Here is a 17112-nt window from a genome sequence, read left to right as displayed (position 1 = left end):
TAGCTATCCATAATTCAAGATCTGTGTTATCGGTACGGCCGCTCAGATGTCGCTGCGCGAAAGTTTTGAATTCTGGCCGACGATTGGTCGGGACCCGTGCCGCCATTCGAATTTGTCAAACATCGTGCGTCTCGCTCTACTCTCAGGGGCGCATCTGCTCGATAGATCCGTTAAAAATTCGCTCGCACACGAGCCACGCGCCCGCGAGAATTCGCCATAAAAACTTCGCGAGAAAACGCAGCTCGCCCGAAAAGAACCAAAATTAAACGCGACGCTCGTCAGCCGCAGTGAGTTACAAGTCGCCACGAGATTCGTATAGCTTAAAAATACGTCTATTACGCAAATCATCCGTACTGTGCTCCCCGAAACTCAGTGTTTGGGATTTTCGTGCGTGTATATTTTACATACGCGCACAGAGAGATCCATCAGGATCATAATACATTATAACCAGCTTTCACGTGTCGCTCTGTGTATACCCAGTGTGACCGATTGACCGTGAGTGCAGGTATTTCGCCGCTTAGTGCAGCAAGATAAGTAAGGAGAAAAAAAGTAATCGAGGTGATTTTCAAAAAGTTGTGGTGCCGTGAGAGTGTTGCATCGCAGAAGAAGAGTCGGAGCAGCCGTATCCTGCAACAGTCTATTTTCGACCGGAGGCACGCCAAACGAAACATCGAATACGACTTGTCGTCGTTCTCGCCTCTCCTCTCGCAATCTTTTCTTCCCTGTGCACGGAGACGGCGATTAACCGCCACCCAAGCAAAATGACAACTTTACCCGAAGCTTTGCCGGAAAAGCTAGTCGAACGAAAAGTAAGACTTACATTTTATCGATATGATTATCGTTTTCGCGGAATATGAATCTCGTTGGATCTTCGTTATCCCTTTAAAATGTTTTAACCTACATAATAGAACGGACCAGCAGTGAAACAATACAATGAAAACTTTAGACATTAACGTCATACGAATGTTCGAATCCTTGCGTTATTCAATTAATGCAATTCTTGTTGAATAAAATAAAAGAATTTGTTTCGATAAAACTTAACAAATACGCCGTTTATATACATCGATACATAAAGGTATAGTTAACAATGAGGATTGACGGTCGCAATGGAGCCAAGTGTTGTGACCGTCATCATACTACCACAACACAGCTGTAGCATTCGGAGTTGCCTTTTTTGACTAACTGTTACTCAATGCGAATGTTTACTCTTCTGGAGATTTAAATAAACAAACTTATTCTAGAATGTCCAAATATCCACATCGGAAATTAAATAATGGAAGCTTGTGTCATTTTTGTAGTAGAGAAATAAATAAACAATATTCAATTATTAAACAAATTTTTTTGTATGCTACTCGTCAACGAGTGTTATCAGGATCCATTTAATTGATAATTTTGACAACTGATGAAACAACTTGTAAACAAACATATTTTATTGTATTTATACAGTGTTCGGTAGCACTTACGTTCGTATAACATATTTGTACCAAATGCATCGAAGATCGCTAACGTATCGAATTTTATCATACTGTTTTTCCCGACCCTGAAATCGAAAAAAAACAACCTCGCGCGCATCTCCCGGCGTCTCGCTCATTCCCATAGTTGGCAATGGCTCTTGTACACTGTGTATCAGTCAAGTTGCAATGAGCATGCAATATATACATCGCAAACTCACACATACATTTACGGAGCGTCTACACATTCGCCGTCTCTCTCTCGCTACGAGTCATGCGCTCTGCTCTCATCTCGCTTTCTCTCATTCCATGTTTCAAGTGCGCGTACAATATACCCATATAAAACAAGACAACCTCCACCACGGCTAAGAGACGATTGTTGTCGACGGCGTAATCGTTAGTGGTGGTGGTGGGCTGCTGCTTGCTGCCTCCGTCTCTGTGTGTATACACGCATGCATGACATATAGATGTGTGTATATGCTCGATACTATTCACACATCCTCGTCCCGTAGCATAGTGTTGTCTATCTGCAGCTGTTAATTCAGTAGAGCGCAGCAGCGCACACCTTTGTGTTGTTTTCCTTTTGTTTATTTTAAAAAAATTGCGATAGACAAACCTTTCGGCAATTCGCATACTGTACAGTTCAAAACTCATCGGCCTCGAGTTGTGCACGAGTGAACAATTTGACAGCGAAGAATAGTAAGTGATATACATTATCAGTATACATTGTACACGAGTACGTAGGGATTATATCTGAGATAGTGTGTTGATTTCGCGTATATACTCGTCGCGAGTGCGTAGGAGCAACAGAGAGAAGATCAATGCTGACGGCTATAGTTCGATGATTTTGCTCGTCTCCGTCTCGTTGACGTTTCAGCGACATATGTTGCAAACTTAATCATCTTCCGAAACACTTCGGGTGGACGATACGAACAACGTTGTTGCACATCGAGGCCGCGGAAAATTTAAACACCCGCAATCGATGCAACCGTTTTGAGGTTAATTTATGATTATTGCTAAACGAGATTCATGCCTCCGCGAGACTCGACGACACGTAATTCGCCGCCTACACTGATATGAGTCAATAAAGAAAAAAACTTAACTTGCTAGTCAGAGATTTTACCAAGACGCGAGCACAAGACTAGTCGTGCATTGTTATTGATTTTATCGGCTTTTGTCGTACACGCGCGTCTCTTATCTCCAGCGTTTTTTCCTATATAACCGATTGTAACGCTATTATTTGTGTGCATTTTTCCACGCCAATGAACGATTAATTGCTCATCCTGCTTTCTGTCATTTTTTTTACACGGCAGATGAATCGCGACTGTTGCTTTTTGCGCATCAATCAAAGTTGAACTAGTGAAAATGTAAACGTATATTTTTCGTAAACAAATTTATAGTCAAGTGGAATAGTTCGAGATGTTCCAATCTAGTCATTAAAAAGTAATGAATGGTTGATCTCTTGTAAAAGCTAAGTGTTTAACGGGATCGTGCAAGAAGAAAAAGGAGACAGAATCATACAGCAGGAAAAAAGGGGGATAAATAAACTTCCATAAGAAGGTGTGTAACCTCAACCTTTTTTTTGCATCATCGTCTGGTGTACGCGTAATTCCGAGGAGATCGCGAGATTCGCACTATATAAGTATATATTTCGCGATGACTGTTGTGACACGCGTTCTTTTGTAAATGTTTACCAACACACGTATTCCAACATTTTTTTCTATATAAAAATTAAATCTTATGATGTTCAAATTCCGTGAATCAAAATGAATTTTAATCCTAGTCCCTTTTCGTCCTACACTTCATGGAATTTCGATCATCCTATACTGCAAATGGGCTATCTGATAATTTACATTACACAACATGCTCCAAAATGAGTCACGCTTCTCGACTATATCACGCATACCCACACACGTACGCTTTATAGAGTTCCATAGCTCCATCTCGCTCTGTTGCATGTCATGGGTATGAGGCACGAAGAGCATCGTTGTCACGCTAAATCAGATTGGCTCTATTCGTTCGGTTCTGCCTCATCTCCCTTTCTCTCTCTCTCTCTCTCTTTCCGATGCTTTTGTTCGACGGCGAAAGAGAAAAAAAGGCAGAATGTTCGATCGTATCACGAAGAGTAGGAAAAAAATGCGTTCATAATTCTTGTGCAGCATATGTGCGGTAATATTTATCGCGATATCTTCTTCTGTAAACAAGCTTCTAGTAAGGGTTTATTGACCTCTAATACGCGTTTGCAAGCTTGCGTGCAAGCGTATACTTCTAGTAGGAAATTTCTGATAATAAATTGGAAGTGTTAATTTGTAATAAAATTGATACAATGATCACCTGCACAATTTTGTCTAAGCTATCTTATCTTTTAAATGATTGTTATTTAATTGTAAATATAGTTGTTATTAGAATTTTATCTAAGTTATATCACTGCCCACAAATTTTACATTAAGATCATTTGATGAGTAATTTATTAGTTTCATCCAGTTAGTTGGAAAAAGAGCATTAATCGTTCAAACTTTATGCAATTATAATTAAAACTTATTACCATATTTTCTTTAAAAAGTGGTAAAGTTTATTTTTGGACATGATTTTATTGATGAGTTTTGCCATGAGCTTGCATTAGAATATCACATTCTCATTAAGACCATGTTCTGTTTATATATTTATCATGATAGTAGTTAACGAAAGTAGGACGTTTGTCTATTATATGCGTTAAATTTTTATAACATATAAACAGTTCAAAATCATATTCAGTAACAGTAACTCATGATTTCCGATATTCCCTTCAAGAATATTGCTTATTATCAATGTCGTTATTTCATCGATGCATCACTCCATTAGGCACTAATTACAAGAAAGTCTTGTATCGCTCGCGTTAATTCGACAGCGAATTCGTGCTCGAGACTTGGCCAATTTCCAGCTCATTAAAATCAAAGCTTCGAAAACGAGGAGATGATAATATTCTTTGGCGCCCCGTACGCGGCATACTTATTTATAGCAAAAAAGCGCCTTTGTCCTGTCGCCGTTCCTACGCAAGCTATTTCCTCTGTGGCTTACTTAGGCATAAGCACATAAATATACAAAGTAGATGTTTTTTTTCTTCGGCGGAAAGATTATTTTTGTATATTCTTAGATTTGCGTTTTATATATAAACATATATTCACGTGCTACACGCGCTTCGCGGTGGAGGTAAAAAAGGCGGGGGTCTCCGCGGAAAAAACTCTTTCTGTGCCGGCGATAAGCCGACGAACTCGCCGCGCAGTGCGTCGTCGCTTGCCGAAAGTGAACTGTGTATATTTTGCGTTATTATATTTGTTGACAATTGTTACAATGTTATAATTTTTTTAAACAAACCGTGTACCGCAACCTTTATATTGTATCACACGAAAAAGTCCACGCGAGAGTATCGTCATTATCACTGACTAATCCAATCATCGACGTCGACCCGGCTTATCTGATAAGGAGTCCACGTTCGCCTTGTTTTGCACGCATAGATCGTTCGATTCTACGGCCTACGTCAGACTTTTTTGTAAAATTCGATTCATTCTTGCGCCAAAGTTTCAACAAAACAAATAATTGACTTATTTCGCACGGGCGTCGACGCCCTGCGTAACGCACTAAGTTTGACGTATATCCTACGCAAAGCACGCGCCCATGTCCGAATACGCTCGTGCGCATATGTTATTTGAATTATATTATCGTAGTGCGTATTAGTGCAAAAGTTGTTCCGGGCAACGGTAAATGTGTATTATGGTAAAGCCGGTCGAAGTCGACGGACATCAGTGACGACGACAGAATCTGCGAGTGTACTTACATATTGCCCAACTATTTTCAAAATCGTAACCATGGGGAATTACTTGTGGAAGGTAATGTTTTCATAAACACTGTGCCGTACGCGGTCTTAGATTTTCTTCTCCGTTGAATGTTATGCTTTGTTCGGTGTTAATTCGCTTCGGTGAAAAAAACTACGAGATTTCTAAACTCGCGCTTAGTCGATAAACACTTTCGCGCTCGACAAGCCGCACTACATTTGGTGCAGAAAATCCGTCTGCGCAGATTTTCGTTCAAGCGCAAAGCGCACGAGCGGCAAGATACGATTTCAAGGTCGCGATCCGAGTGCGCCGTCGTCTCGCACACTGCACCGTTATTAACTTGTGACAAATGTGACTATTCGTGCCGCTCGTCCGAAACTACAGACTCGTGCGAACACGTCTCTGCCTCTGCCTCTGCTGCTACTGCTCTGGCAGTTTTATAATTAAATCGCCGATCGACTATAGATACCTCGGCGTGCAATACACCTATATGCAATTAATATCGTTACGCAAATGTGTAGCCGCGGCTGACGTTGCTCGGACGCTCGCGAGGGGTATTAGCATACATTTTATATATCTATGTACATCGTTGCACGAGCTGCTGCGAAGACCAGCAGCAGAGTTGATCCTGTTGTTCGTATTAGAGTCGCGCTCTTTAGTCAGCTCGTCGACGTCGCCTCGCGAGCGCGCTTTTCTTGCTCTGCACTGGTTGTGCTTTCTTTCTTTTTGTTTTCTTTTTCGGAGAAGTGCGTTTTTTTTTCATGAACCCTTAGTTCGTTCGCTGTCTTTGCCCGATTGATAATAAGTAATCTTTGAGCAATGGATTTTATACATCGACTGCTCAATAAACCCTCGCCGAAGCCAGCCATTTGCTCGCCCACCCATCAACCGAGTGTCGAGGTATATTTTATTTACACCTAATGCACATTCGTCGTTTTGTTTCGTTTTTAGAGTAAAGTAGAATTATACCTTTATATATTCGACTTTTCTTGTTATTGTCGAGCGTCAAACTGGTTGAATTGAGATAAAACTTGTCGTATCGGCACCAGAATAGTTGAATAGAAATGCAAGATCACTACCGTATGCAAAGTTGAACTTATAGTTCTGCGCCGTTGCGTCACATTATTATTCATTCGCAACAGATTGATAAACTATACTCTAATCGACTCTCGAATATCATGTCAACGCTGTGTTTTAAAGCCTGCATTGTTTTTGCTTGTCGTACGCGAGAGAAGCTGTTGTGTCGTTGGAAGGTTTCTAAGGTAGATCGTGTGTATATTATGTACTTACAACTTCGCAGCTCGTGGAAATGTTCTATTAGGGCGTGACATTGTTTTTTCTTTCTTTTTTTCATCGCGATGATATAGCATGAGAATTTCGGTAAAATTGTGAGTTTTGCGAGCTGCGCTGGTCGATATCGGGGTCAAAGTCGTAAAATTTGATGAATAGGTGGCAAATGTTACTATAGGAGACAATAATATTTAAAAGCGAAAAATTAAAGCGAACGAATGTTCCTTAGTCGTGAATTCCGCCATAATTAAACAAAAATGTTTAAAAATTTTGAATCGGAATATGCGCACCATTTTCGACTCTTTTTGTAAACAATGAACAAAGAGAGTGTAACACGATGGCAATTTGGCATCACGAGAAAGAACTTGACACATATAAAGGCGAACGACACCGCTGAGTTTTCGAAGCCGGTAATCATTTTGAAATCCAAATAGACTTCCAAATATATATACCAAGCCGAACTATATATATATTTTTCGCCTAAGCGAGGGAAGAATCGTTAAGAAGTCGAAACTTGGCAACAAATTCTCTTCTTTCGTGCGTGGCCTCGAAACGATTTTCATCGGTTAAGAAAAACTCTCTGGCTTAGAGGCTAGCTACTATAGATGTATATTTTATGTACAGGGGAGATTACTCTATGCTTCTCACGTAACCACATTGTTCTATTTGCTGAAAAAAAAAATTTACGAATAGTCACGTGCATCGACGTTCAAGACAATTTCATTTGACTCATCGTTTCTCGTTCTTTTCATTTTCATCTCCAGAGCGCCAGCGAATCGCTGCCGTCGTCGCAAACCACAACAGCACCGTCGAGCGGACCCAACAGTCTTGTCCCGGAGACTCTGTCGTCGGCGTCGTCCTTCCAGAGCCTCGACAGCAAGAGCAGCAGCGGCATCTGCGCCGACTCGGCGCCCGGCAGTCCCGAGAAGACGATCGACAACAATAAGCAACCGTCGCCTCGTCGGCCCCTCACCAACTTCGATCAGTCGTACATAAACGTCAACGACATACCCGATATCGACGATCTCATCTCGGGCTGCGCCAATATCAAACTTGACTCGGCGAACGGCCACAAGGACTACAACGACGAGGACGAGAACGCCGACTCGCTCCAGAATAGCAGCGGCGATTTGAGTCCCGATCAGACCTTCGCGTCGGCCGCCGACGACACCGTGCACGAGTTGACCCAAGTCAATGGCATACAGCAGCAAGACGAGGAGAACGTAACGAACTTCAAGACTTGTCTGAATAATTTTGAGGTGAGTTTGCTTTGGAGCGCATGTAGTGTGTGGATATTATGTTACTCGACGTGTGTATTTCAATGCTCGATATTGCATTACGTTACAGCCATCGACTCAAACGGACGAAGGAGTGTTCAAGGTACCTCTGCCGGTTCAGGAAGACACTTCTTCTCTTCGGAAGACAGTAAAGTTTGACCCGGACGACGACGCTTTTAAAAGCGCCAACAGCTCCTTCCACTCTCACGCGTCACCTAAACGACAGCAATTCGTTAAAACCGATGGTTTTTTGCCCTCGAATTCCAGCCCTGGTGAGTACTGGAATTTTTTCATTTTACGTTAGCCGAATAATATTTTTCTCAAATCAATTTACATTTTTCGTTTACAGAAAATATCATTTCTGATTCGAGTAACTCAGAACTTAGCTCGGAAACATTCAACGATACGGTCCTTGTGAGCCCATTGCACGCGCATCGCAAGGCTTCCAAAGTATCTAATTTCACAATTAACAAAACTTCGCAGATAGCTCCTGCAGCTACTGAATACTTAAGCGCAGCATCAGATTTGAACTCGTATCAGACAGCTCAAAACGGTAGTTTTCACGCAGCTTTGAACCCAAATGAAGATATAAAAGATAATCTTGATGCATCTGGCGTAAAAGAATCTGAATTCATTGATAAAGAAGTATTGAACTTTGATCATTCGAGAATTCTCGATGACGAGGAGGAAGAGGTAGCTGAAAATCAAAACACAACAAAAGATATTGTCATCAACAAAACCTTAGATAATATCGACGACAAAAATAATCTCAACGTAACTAAAGAACTTGTTCAAAAAGAAAATGATCTTAACTTAACTCAAGATCTTGTACAAAAAGAAAACTCAAATTATGAAACTGTATTGGTTGATTCAAACTATTTGAGCGAGAGTGATATTTATGAAGATAAAACAGGGTATCTTTTATGCAACAATCAAGAGGATTCTTCAAAAGGCAATGCTTCTTATATAAAAGAAGAGTTGGCTGACGCAGAAAATGTCAAAGGAGTAATTCCTTCATTGAATACACCGACTAAAATTGTTTCGCCCAGTAACAACAAAATTCTTCACACTCCTGTGCCTGGTAATGATCTGATTTCAGCAGATGTTCCTAGCATTAATGTTATAGCCTCTACTTCTTTACCTATCAAAAGTGAAGTTGATACCCAGCCTATTCATAGTCCAAAAATTGTAAATACACAATTAAATAAATCTGAAGAATTCTCGCCCCCACCGGACCCAGCTTCTCTCACATTTGTACAAACGAAAACTAACGTTGAAAAAGAGGGTGAAAATTTCGATAAGACAATCGAAAGATCTGTTGCTAATAAAGACTTTGAAGCAACTCAAATTTTACCAGAAAAACCTACTAATACTTTACCGGAGCCTGAACAAGAACAAGAATACGAAGCTTTTAAACCACAGGTACAAAGTACAACTTTACAATTCACAAACCCGTGCGAGATTGATCCTGTTAAACCAAGTGCGCTTAATTTTCCTAAAAATTTTGAAGCTATTGAAGAGACTGAACATTTCGTTTCTGCAACTACTGATAGTAAGAGTCTTTTATATACTTTTTAGAATAATTGCCATCTAATTAATTAAAAAATTATTTCATATTTAGTATTTAGCGATCCATCACAGTTTGATTTCTTAAATAAGGTAGGATCTACTACATCAACTCGTGGAGAAAGATATGACTCATTGTATTTGAAGTTTGACCCATTATTGTCAAAAAGATTAAGCATGTTACCTCAAAAAAATGCAGTGGACTCAACTGCTGTTAATGAAGATGTTAAAAGTGAGACGAAACAAAGTGTACCGGCACCTGATATAGGTTGTACACCAACAAAAGCGCTAGCAGCGATTGACAGACTACTTTTTTACAGTCCTTCGCCTCCCACTACTAATAGCGAGGCACCAAAAGATATAAAGAAGGTGAAAATCGCTTCTAGATTTTATGAATTTCAACTCTCTTAAATTAATATTATATTAATCTTAAAAAATGTGTCTAATTTTTAGGAAGAACCCGAAAAACCTGAAACACAAACTGTGCCTGTTGTAGATGAAAAAATGGCTAAAGAATTAGAATTAGTGAGAAATACGGTAATTCAGCTTGAAGAAGAACTGGGAAAGTTGAAACGGGAACATAATCAAGATTTAGAGAAACAGAAAAAACTATATGAGGAACAAGTAAATGCATTAGAAAATAAATTTGGTCAAATGCAGTCTCAACTTTCGCAGGAAGTTAAAAGCAAAGATCAAATGACGTGAGTTTGGAAAGATTTTATTTTTCTTAATCTTAACAAAATATATTATTTTTAAATAATTTTATTTTTACAGAGTGATAGCAGAAGAATATGAAAAATCTATTAGTCGATTGGTAGCCGAAAGAGAAAAAGACAAAGCAACGTGGGAGTTGGAAAAAGCAAGACTTACCGAAGAATTGCAAGCGGCTCAGCAACATTTAATGAATACAGAAGCTGCTTTTAACGATGTTCACACTAAATACGAACGACTCAAAAGTGTTGTTTCGGCATACAAAAGTAACGAAGCAGTTCTTAAAGAAAGCATTGCTGAAAATCAAGAAACTATCAAAACTTTGGAAGATAGATACGAACAACTCAAAAGTCATGCAGTGGCGCAGCTCGACAAGTACGTTTCTGAATTTTAAAATTATTGCAATATAAAGCCAAATCATCAATGCAAATAATGTATACTTTTTTCAGAGCAAACATGGAACTGGCAAGTATAAAAGCAAAAAATGATGCTGATTTAATGAAACTCAAAGCCTTAGTCAGAAAGGCTGAACTGAAGAGTAAATCTCTAGAAGAAACTGTTGAGCAGAAATCGAAAGAGAATAAAGAGTTAACGCAAATAATCGACGAGATGATTGCAAGGGTCGATTAAACATTATTTTTGTACTGAATATGATTTATTTATAATTTTAATAAGCGTCATGTAATGATAAAATATTTATAATGTGCATAATTGTTTTTAAGAAGAAAAAGACGTCTTAGTTTGAAATAAGCCTCTTTAATAATTATTTATAAGTTGTAAAATATAATATTTTATCGCAATAAAACAAAGCTCGGGCTTGTCCAAACTATACATTTTTTCGTACTCTTCAATTACTATGTCTATGCTGTTAGTTTTAATTAATATCAAATCAGTTTTCTAGCATCATATACACAAAGCTGCATTTTAAAAACGCATTGTTTCACAAAATCTCTACAACATCGTCATACAAGGTTCAATATTTATTACTATATCGATAATAAATTTTAAAGAATACAGTATATTTTGTTTACGATTTGTCAGGAAACAAGGAACAAATGTTATTCGTCGATTCACTCAATTGAAATACGACAATTCAATGAATTGTCAAATCGAAATTTGTGTTTTATAACTGGTTTGAGAATTTTAAAAATTATCATAGTAATTATAAAATAAATACTGGGATTAAAAAATTGGCAGTCGTAAAAAATAAATTCCATTTGAATCATATTCATATTTCATTTGAAATAGTAGTAAAAGTTAATTTGTTTCCATGCTTACATACAATAACTTTAGTAATTGTGTCAATGAAAAATTTAAATTTTTCAGATACATTTTAAGTCTCTCTTACTAGACCATCAGAATAAATTTACACCTAATAATGAAAGCAACTTTTGTGATTACACTGGTACTTAAACTTTCAACAGTTGTATTAGATAACAAACACTCATTGTACTAGGCACTCGGCTTAGGATTGAGAACGGACACAGCATGCCGCTTCGCTAGTCTGAGCATACGTTCCATGGTACTACCAGGTTTGCGTGGTATGTTTTTATTATCCAAATCCGGCATGTATTTGCGCACAATCACACGGAGAGCATTAGCGCATTCTTTGAAACGCTCATGCCCGACTGGAATGCTGTGAGCTTTCAATGCTTCCGTAACAGCATATATTAGTTTCTGTAAGTATGATAGAATATTTAAATCAAATATTGTAAAAAAATAAAAAACCAATTCCTAGTTTTAATACGCACCTTTCTGTTGATTTCCGCAAGTTCCATTTCATTTCTATAATGTGCTTTTTGAGGCACATTTCCAGAGGAGTGCCTCACTCGATTAGAACTTAACGAACTATTTTCGAGAGTTCGAGAACAGTCAAAGGAATAACTTCTCGGATGTTTCGATCGTTGAATTTCCTCGTCCTCTTCTCGTTTCCTTTTTCTCGATTCATTTTGACTTAGCTCATTGACTGCAAATGCAGAAAATACTGTTACTCAAATCTGTGTTATGACAAATTTCACAACATTTTCAAATCATTACAAACCATTTTTCTTAGTTGGTGTGGCAAAAAGTGCTTTCTTGATTTTCCTAGGATCATTATTATTCAAGGAGACCATTGATGTAGGACGTTCGGCACGAGTATTATTGCTACTGTTATCTTTAGTTTGTGGTGGACTTTGGAACAGTGCTCGTTTCGAGCTTTCTAATTTTGCTCTTGGTGAAAATGTGTCGAATGTCATTCTTCGATACAGAGTTTTTTTCGCAGAACTCCTCGGTGTTTTTCGTGGACTCTTACCAGGAATTTTCTTGGGGGTTCTTCCAGTTTTACGTGGTTTAAATTTACTAAAAAAAAAACAATTACATTGATATTTAATTGTACAAAGATTTTTTAAATAGCAGTTTTTGAATACAGAAACATACCTCATGTTTACCATAAGTTTTTTCTCTACATGCTTCGTAGACATGCTTTGAAGATTAGCACTGGAAAATGTAAATCTTCGTATCGCAAGATGACTAAGTCTTTTACCAGGACTCTGGCGTTTCTTAGCCAAAAGATAAGCACGTTTTTTGGCACTGTTTGGCACTTCTGAGGGAAAATAGATATTACATGTTGATGTAGTTTCTGCACCAATATATCTATCACTCATTTTGAACCTTAGATTTTCAAAATCTTCTGTGGTTCTGCTGCGATTGTAACTGTAAACGATAAAAATTTATTAATTTTGTTCAATAAATCTAGCTGTATCATTAAATTTACTTACTAAAGTTCTGGACATTTATGCTGCAATATATCAGGCCATGACATTTTAATAGCCTCTTCAACACTAATTGAATGATATGTAGCTGGAATAGCACCTTTTTCAATGTCATCGTTTTGATAACTCATATTGGGAGTTGTAGTGGAAATTGATGAATAGGATTGATTCAATAAAGAATCTGATAAATTAAAAGCATTTATCGCTTGGGAAAGATCTGAAGTTGAACCAGAACTACTTCTTGTTGTTTTCAGTTTTCCCATCTTTTCACAAGCATCAAATGCTGTACTTAAATTTCTCAGACCAGGTCTTTGTGATGTTCTAGTATTTCCACTTTCGATGGGGTTTGATGTTTCACTTGTGTTTGGGTTCAAGTTTTCACTTTTGACTGAGTTTTCATTTTCAACTGATTTTATGCTTTCATTTTTTGATTCATTCAATTCCTAAAAAAATTTTCAATATTTAACAGATGTGTACTACTAAATGAATTAATTATACTTAAGAATTTAAATTTTACCGATTCTTCAGTGACAGGATTGAATTTAGAATCCAGCTTAAAAGGATCAGCCCAAAAACAGTGCCTATTTTGCTTGATATATCCAAGAAAATCATTACAATCTTTTTGTGATATTGTTCGACTTGGTGGTGGTGGTACACCACTTAAAAATTTTTTCATTCTCTTTAATGCAAATCTGTCGGATCGAAGAACTTTTTCAGCAGTGGTGAGTTTTTCAGGACTCGGCTGTGTTATCAGATCTTCGATAGCAGTACGAGTAAAAGTTGAAGCTATACTTTCTATCTCCTCATCATCACTTTCAAAAAGATCTGGACTTGAAGGTGCTTCTTCCATCACTGATGTATTAATTAATTTTAAAATGTTTATTTTTTGTTCTTGTGATTTGATGAGGCTAGAATTTTGAGGCTCTTCAGCTTTTAACTCGTAGTTGCAATCCATTGCATTTTCATTAAGATATATCACAGGTGGTTGATCATGATTTTCGGAAATTGATGAGTTCGATTCATCATGACTGCTTTTATCTTCTGATTCAGTCGTTGCTTTTTCAGCAAAAGATTCTGCAAATAAAATTAGAAAAAAAAAAATTAATTCGTAACTATTAAGATTAGAATACGGCAGAAATTTTCGAATTCTCAAAGAGCTAACCATTTAAAAAACAATAGCAGTAATAAACAAATGATTACGTCAATACTCGTTGCAAAATGCTTACAGATTATTAAACAAAAAACAAAAGCATAAATGTTATGTTAAACAATTCAAGAAAGTATTTTCGGAATAAATGAGAATGTTGGTTGTTACTTTTTTTATTACGTACATTTTTTATAGAAACATTAAATACAATAGAACTCACGGTTTATTTCTATAACCATAATTTCGAGACGTACAAGCGCTTTTTTTTATCTGCAGTACGCGCGCTCTGCAGTCTTCTTTAGTTTTAACACGTACGGCGCATGTATGAAGGAACTTCTATTATCAGTTAAGTCAACAATGAATTTAGAAAGTCATAGAAGAACTTTTCAAGAAAGCAGATGATGAGAAGATGATAGTGAAAAAATTTGGAGAGATACGGCATTAAAAAATACTTTTTCGGTGCTGCCAACATTAAAAAATATCATTGTTCTTTATAAAAATAAGAATAAAATTAATGACACAAGGTCAAAAACAGGATTTATCTGCAATTTAATTAAATATCGAAAATTATATTGAGAACTTGCCAAAACTGTAAAAGTCGAAAAAATTGCTGTTCATGCCTATACTCGACAGTGAACATTGAATTTTGCATTTATTTATTTATCGATTTAAAAAAATCACAACAATAATTTTGTTTTGTTAAAGTCCAGAAATCGTGATAATTCGACGAGATCAATAACATTTGACGAAACTTTCACGCGGGAGTTTGAGGATTGACTAAGTTTTGCTGATAAAGCGTTAAATTGACAATATTGAAATCGGTGTACACGCTTACTCTCTTCAAGGTCAGGTTAAACTGCAGCTTTATTTTTCTTATTTTAAAAATTGGATTTGATTTTTAATTAATTAAGACCAAAATTTTAATGTTTTTATACAAAGTTAGTTAATGAAATACTGACTGTTAATAAAATAATATAATGACAATTTTTGCAGACAGTAAAATCCATTATTTAGAACTTTGTTATTTTATTTTAAAATTTAAAAATTTTATGAAGGTGAAAGAGATTATGTAAGGAAAAAACACGTCAAATTAAAAAAGGACTTATAAAGCCTTTAATTTTAACAATTCTACTTATTAGCAAGGTGTGTTTTATAGAATTTGTTTCATATTTTTTTTGGTTGATTCTTTTAGAATAAGTAAATGATCAATTTTTGGTGAAATTCCAAATTTAACTCATGGGCAGTTAGATTTAACTCATGGCAGTAAGAAATATATAAAAAGAGTAAAAAAATTCTGTCAATAAGGAAATTCTTAATTTTTGGAGTGTGAGTGGAGAATTATATGCATCAATAGTAAATTAAATTAATTGATACACTGGTATTATAGAAAAATAAAGCATGATATAGATTGCTTGTATAGTTAATAAAAATATAAGTTTTATTACAAGTTTTGCAGTTTGAAAGTGTATTGAACTTATTCCAAGAATGAAATAACTATGTGCAGCTAAGTTTGATTAATTTTTCAGAAAATATTTTGAATTTATACTGAAAAGTCTCTACTATTCCGGTCAATTCTATTCTTTATAATATAAATATTAGAATGAAAATTACTTTTGCTCATTAAAAGTGATGTAGTTTTGGAAAAGCAAAAAGTTGGTCAAAAGAATTACACATTTGTATAGGTTACTTATGGAACATTATGTAAGGTCAATTCTGTATCATCAGCTACGGGCATAGATTTTCGATGGTCTCGAAATTTTTCATTTAATTAATCGCAGCATATTTCCGTATCAACATAAACAGATGAAGCTAACCTGTGCATGAAGAGCTTAGAGCAAGATCTTCTTCCAAGAAAGATGTGTTCGGCTTCTCGGTTTGTGGCATTGTTGTTCTCGTAGCAGTCTCGATGGCTAGGTGTTGAATTCCCAATTGCATGTTACATATCTGCCTGAGAAAAATAATGCAGCGACGCACCGATAAGTCGACAGTTTTCTCTCGGTTATTATGGTTGAAAATTTTCACGGCACTCTCAATAATGATACCTACATCGTGTCAATTGTATCGCGCACTCACCCCGAGCATACGGGCCTCGTACGGCTGTTCGATTCCAAAACTCACTTGCGAACGTCACCCGTGTACGGATTATCTTTCATTTACTTAAAATACGAGCCCCATGGCGGGGTTTTATTGTTTAATTAAGTACTAACTAAAAAAAAATCTCGCTGGCGATGGTTCGAAGGATTGAACACAACACACGCGAACGAAACGCTGTAATTCGAGCCCGCGAAGCGCCAGCTGCGAGCAACTTTACCGGAGGGGAGAGTGGGGAGAGATTATTTTTGAACGGTAACGTATTAAATGCACACACATAAACACATTGATAGAATCATAATAAGACCGTTTCTGACGCGCAGCGCCTGCTGGTAACTACCGACATCTGTTATCCAAAAACTCAACCAAAGTGCATTCGATTTGCTTATTGGTGAGTTGAATGACATTTTTAAAATACAATCTGACACTTACTAAAATAAAATTGAAATTATTATTTAATTAAAATTTTAAAACGTTAAACATTTATAATTATGTGTCGAATCGTTATATATTTTTCAAAAAAGCACTCCAGTTTCTTTGACATCTTAGTGCTCAATTTCATGGGATTTTTCAAACTCAAATTAAATTTTTACGATTTCATTGGAGTAATAAAAAAGTTTTGTTCTAATAATTGACAACATTAAAAACTCAATGTAAGATTAGAATTATTTTGATATAGCATATAAAAAAACCTCGAGGCTAATGCACAAATAAAACGACGTGTTTAACGAACGTGACGAACGAACGTGATTTAAAAAAAAAACTTTCTTGTTTACGTAATGCACCCTTTCACAATTTGTTTTTCAAGGTTGGACCTCTCTTATCTTGCACCTTCGCGCTGTAACGCATCTGAGTTACCATACGGCAGTACGAAGGCATATTTCTGTATCAGCAAGCTAGAGAAGGTAATTGGCTATATACTATGTAAGTGAAATAGTCGAGCAGCAGACGATACGGTGTATACCAAAAGTGTTTACGAATAGCAGCCGACGGCCACACGAAAATAACATAACA

The 17112-nt window shown here is 36.8% G+C and overlaps 2 protein-coding genes across 4 annotated transcripts; one reads left to right on the top strand and one right to left on the bottom strand.

The window, feature by feature from the left end:
* Positions 1-127: 127 nt before the first annotated feature.
* On the top strand, positions 128-10938 carry LOC106657490 (transforming acidic coiled-coil-containing protein 3). Of its 2 annotated transcripts, none has more exons than XM_014379034.2 (8): positions 128-809; positions 7318-7812; positions 7901-8102; positions 8180-9382; positions 9452-9765; positions 9850-10097; positions 10171-10482; positions 10557-10938. In XM_014379034.2, the coding sequence occupies exons 1-8, from the start codon at positions 762-764 to the stop codon at positions 10735-10737; spliced, it is 3003 nt and encodes a 1000-aa protein (XP_014234520.1). In that variant the 5' UTR covers positions 128-761; the 3' UTR covers positions 10738-10938. The 2 variants fall into 2 exon arrangements, with proteins under 2 accessions (XP_014234520.1, XP_014234519.1); XM_014379033.2 differs by lacking the exon at positions 128-809 and adding an exon at positions 5933-6163.
* On the bottom strand, positions 10863-16318 carry LOC106657491. Of its 2 annotated transcripts, none has more exons than XM_014379036.2 (8): positions 16054-16318; positions 15822-15955; positions 13378-13934; positions 12867-13303; positions 12526-12801; positions 12149-12447; positions 11859-12073; positions 10863-11784 (listed from the first exon to the last, which is right to left on the bottom strand). In XM_014379036.2, coding segments are annotated over exons 1-8 (2145 nt in total). In that variant the 5' UTR covers positions 16056-16318; the 3' UTR covers positions 10863-11559. The 2 variants fall into 2 exon arrangements, with proteins under 2 accessions (XP_014234522.1, XP_014234523.1); XM_014379037.2 differs by having other exon boundaries at positions 16081-16318.
* Between the last annotated feature and the right edge of the window lie 794 nt (positions 16319-17112).

The sequence above is a fragment of the Trichogramma pretiosum genome, unplaced genomic scaffold (assembly GCF_000599845.2).
Source record: "Trichogramma pretiosum strain Unisexual culture from Peru unplaced genomic scaffold, Tpre_2.0 scaffold119, whole genome shotgun sequence".
Lineage (NCBI taxonomy): Eukaryota > Metazoa > Arthropoda > Insecta > Hymenoptera > Trichogrammatidae > Trichogramma > Trichogramma pretiosum.
This window is presented reverse-complemented; position numbering and strand designations above follow the sequence as displayed.

Excerpts from the sequence above, each read along its gene's own strand:
- LOC106657490 (XM_014379033.2), top strand. The coding sequence starts at position 6,083 with ATGGATTTTATACATCGACTGCTCAATAAACCCTCGCCGAAGCCAGCC. Across the intron at positions 6,164-7,317 it reads CCCATCAACCGAGTGTCGAG|AGCGCCAGCGAATCGCTGCC; the intron begins GTATATTTTATT and ends TTTCATCTCCAG. Across the intron at positions 10,483-10,556 it reads GCAGTGGCGCAGCTCGACAA|AGCAAACATGGAACTGGCAA; the intron begins GTACGTTTCTGA and ends TACTTTTTTCAG.
- LOC106657491 (XM_014379036.2), bottom strand. Across the intron at positions 12,448-12,525 it reads AAACTTATGGTAAACATGAG|TAAATTTAAACCACGTAAAA; the intron begins GTATGTTTCTGT and ends TTTTTTTTTTAG. Across the intron at positions 11,785-11,858 it reads TTGCGGAAATCAACAGAAAG|AAACTAATATATGCTGTTAC; the intron begins GTGCGTATTAAA and ends TCATACTTACAG.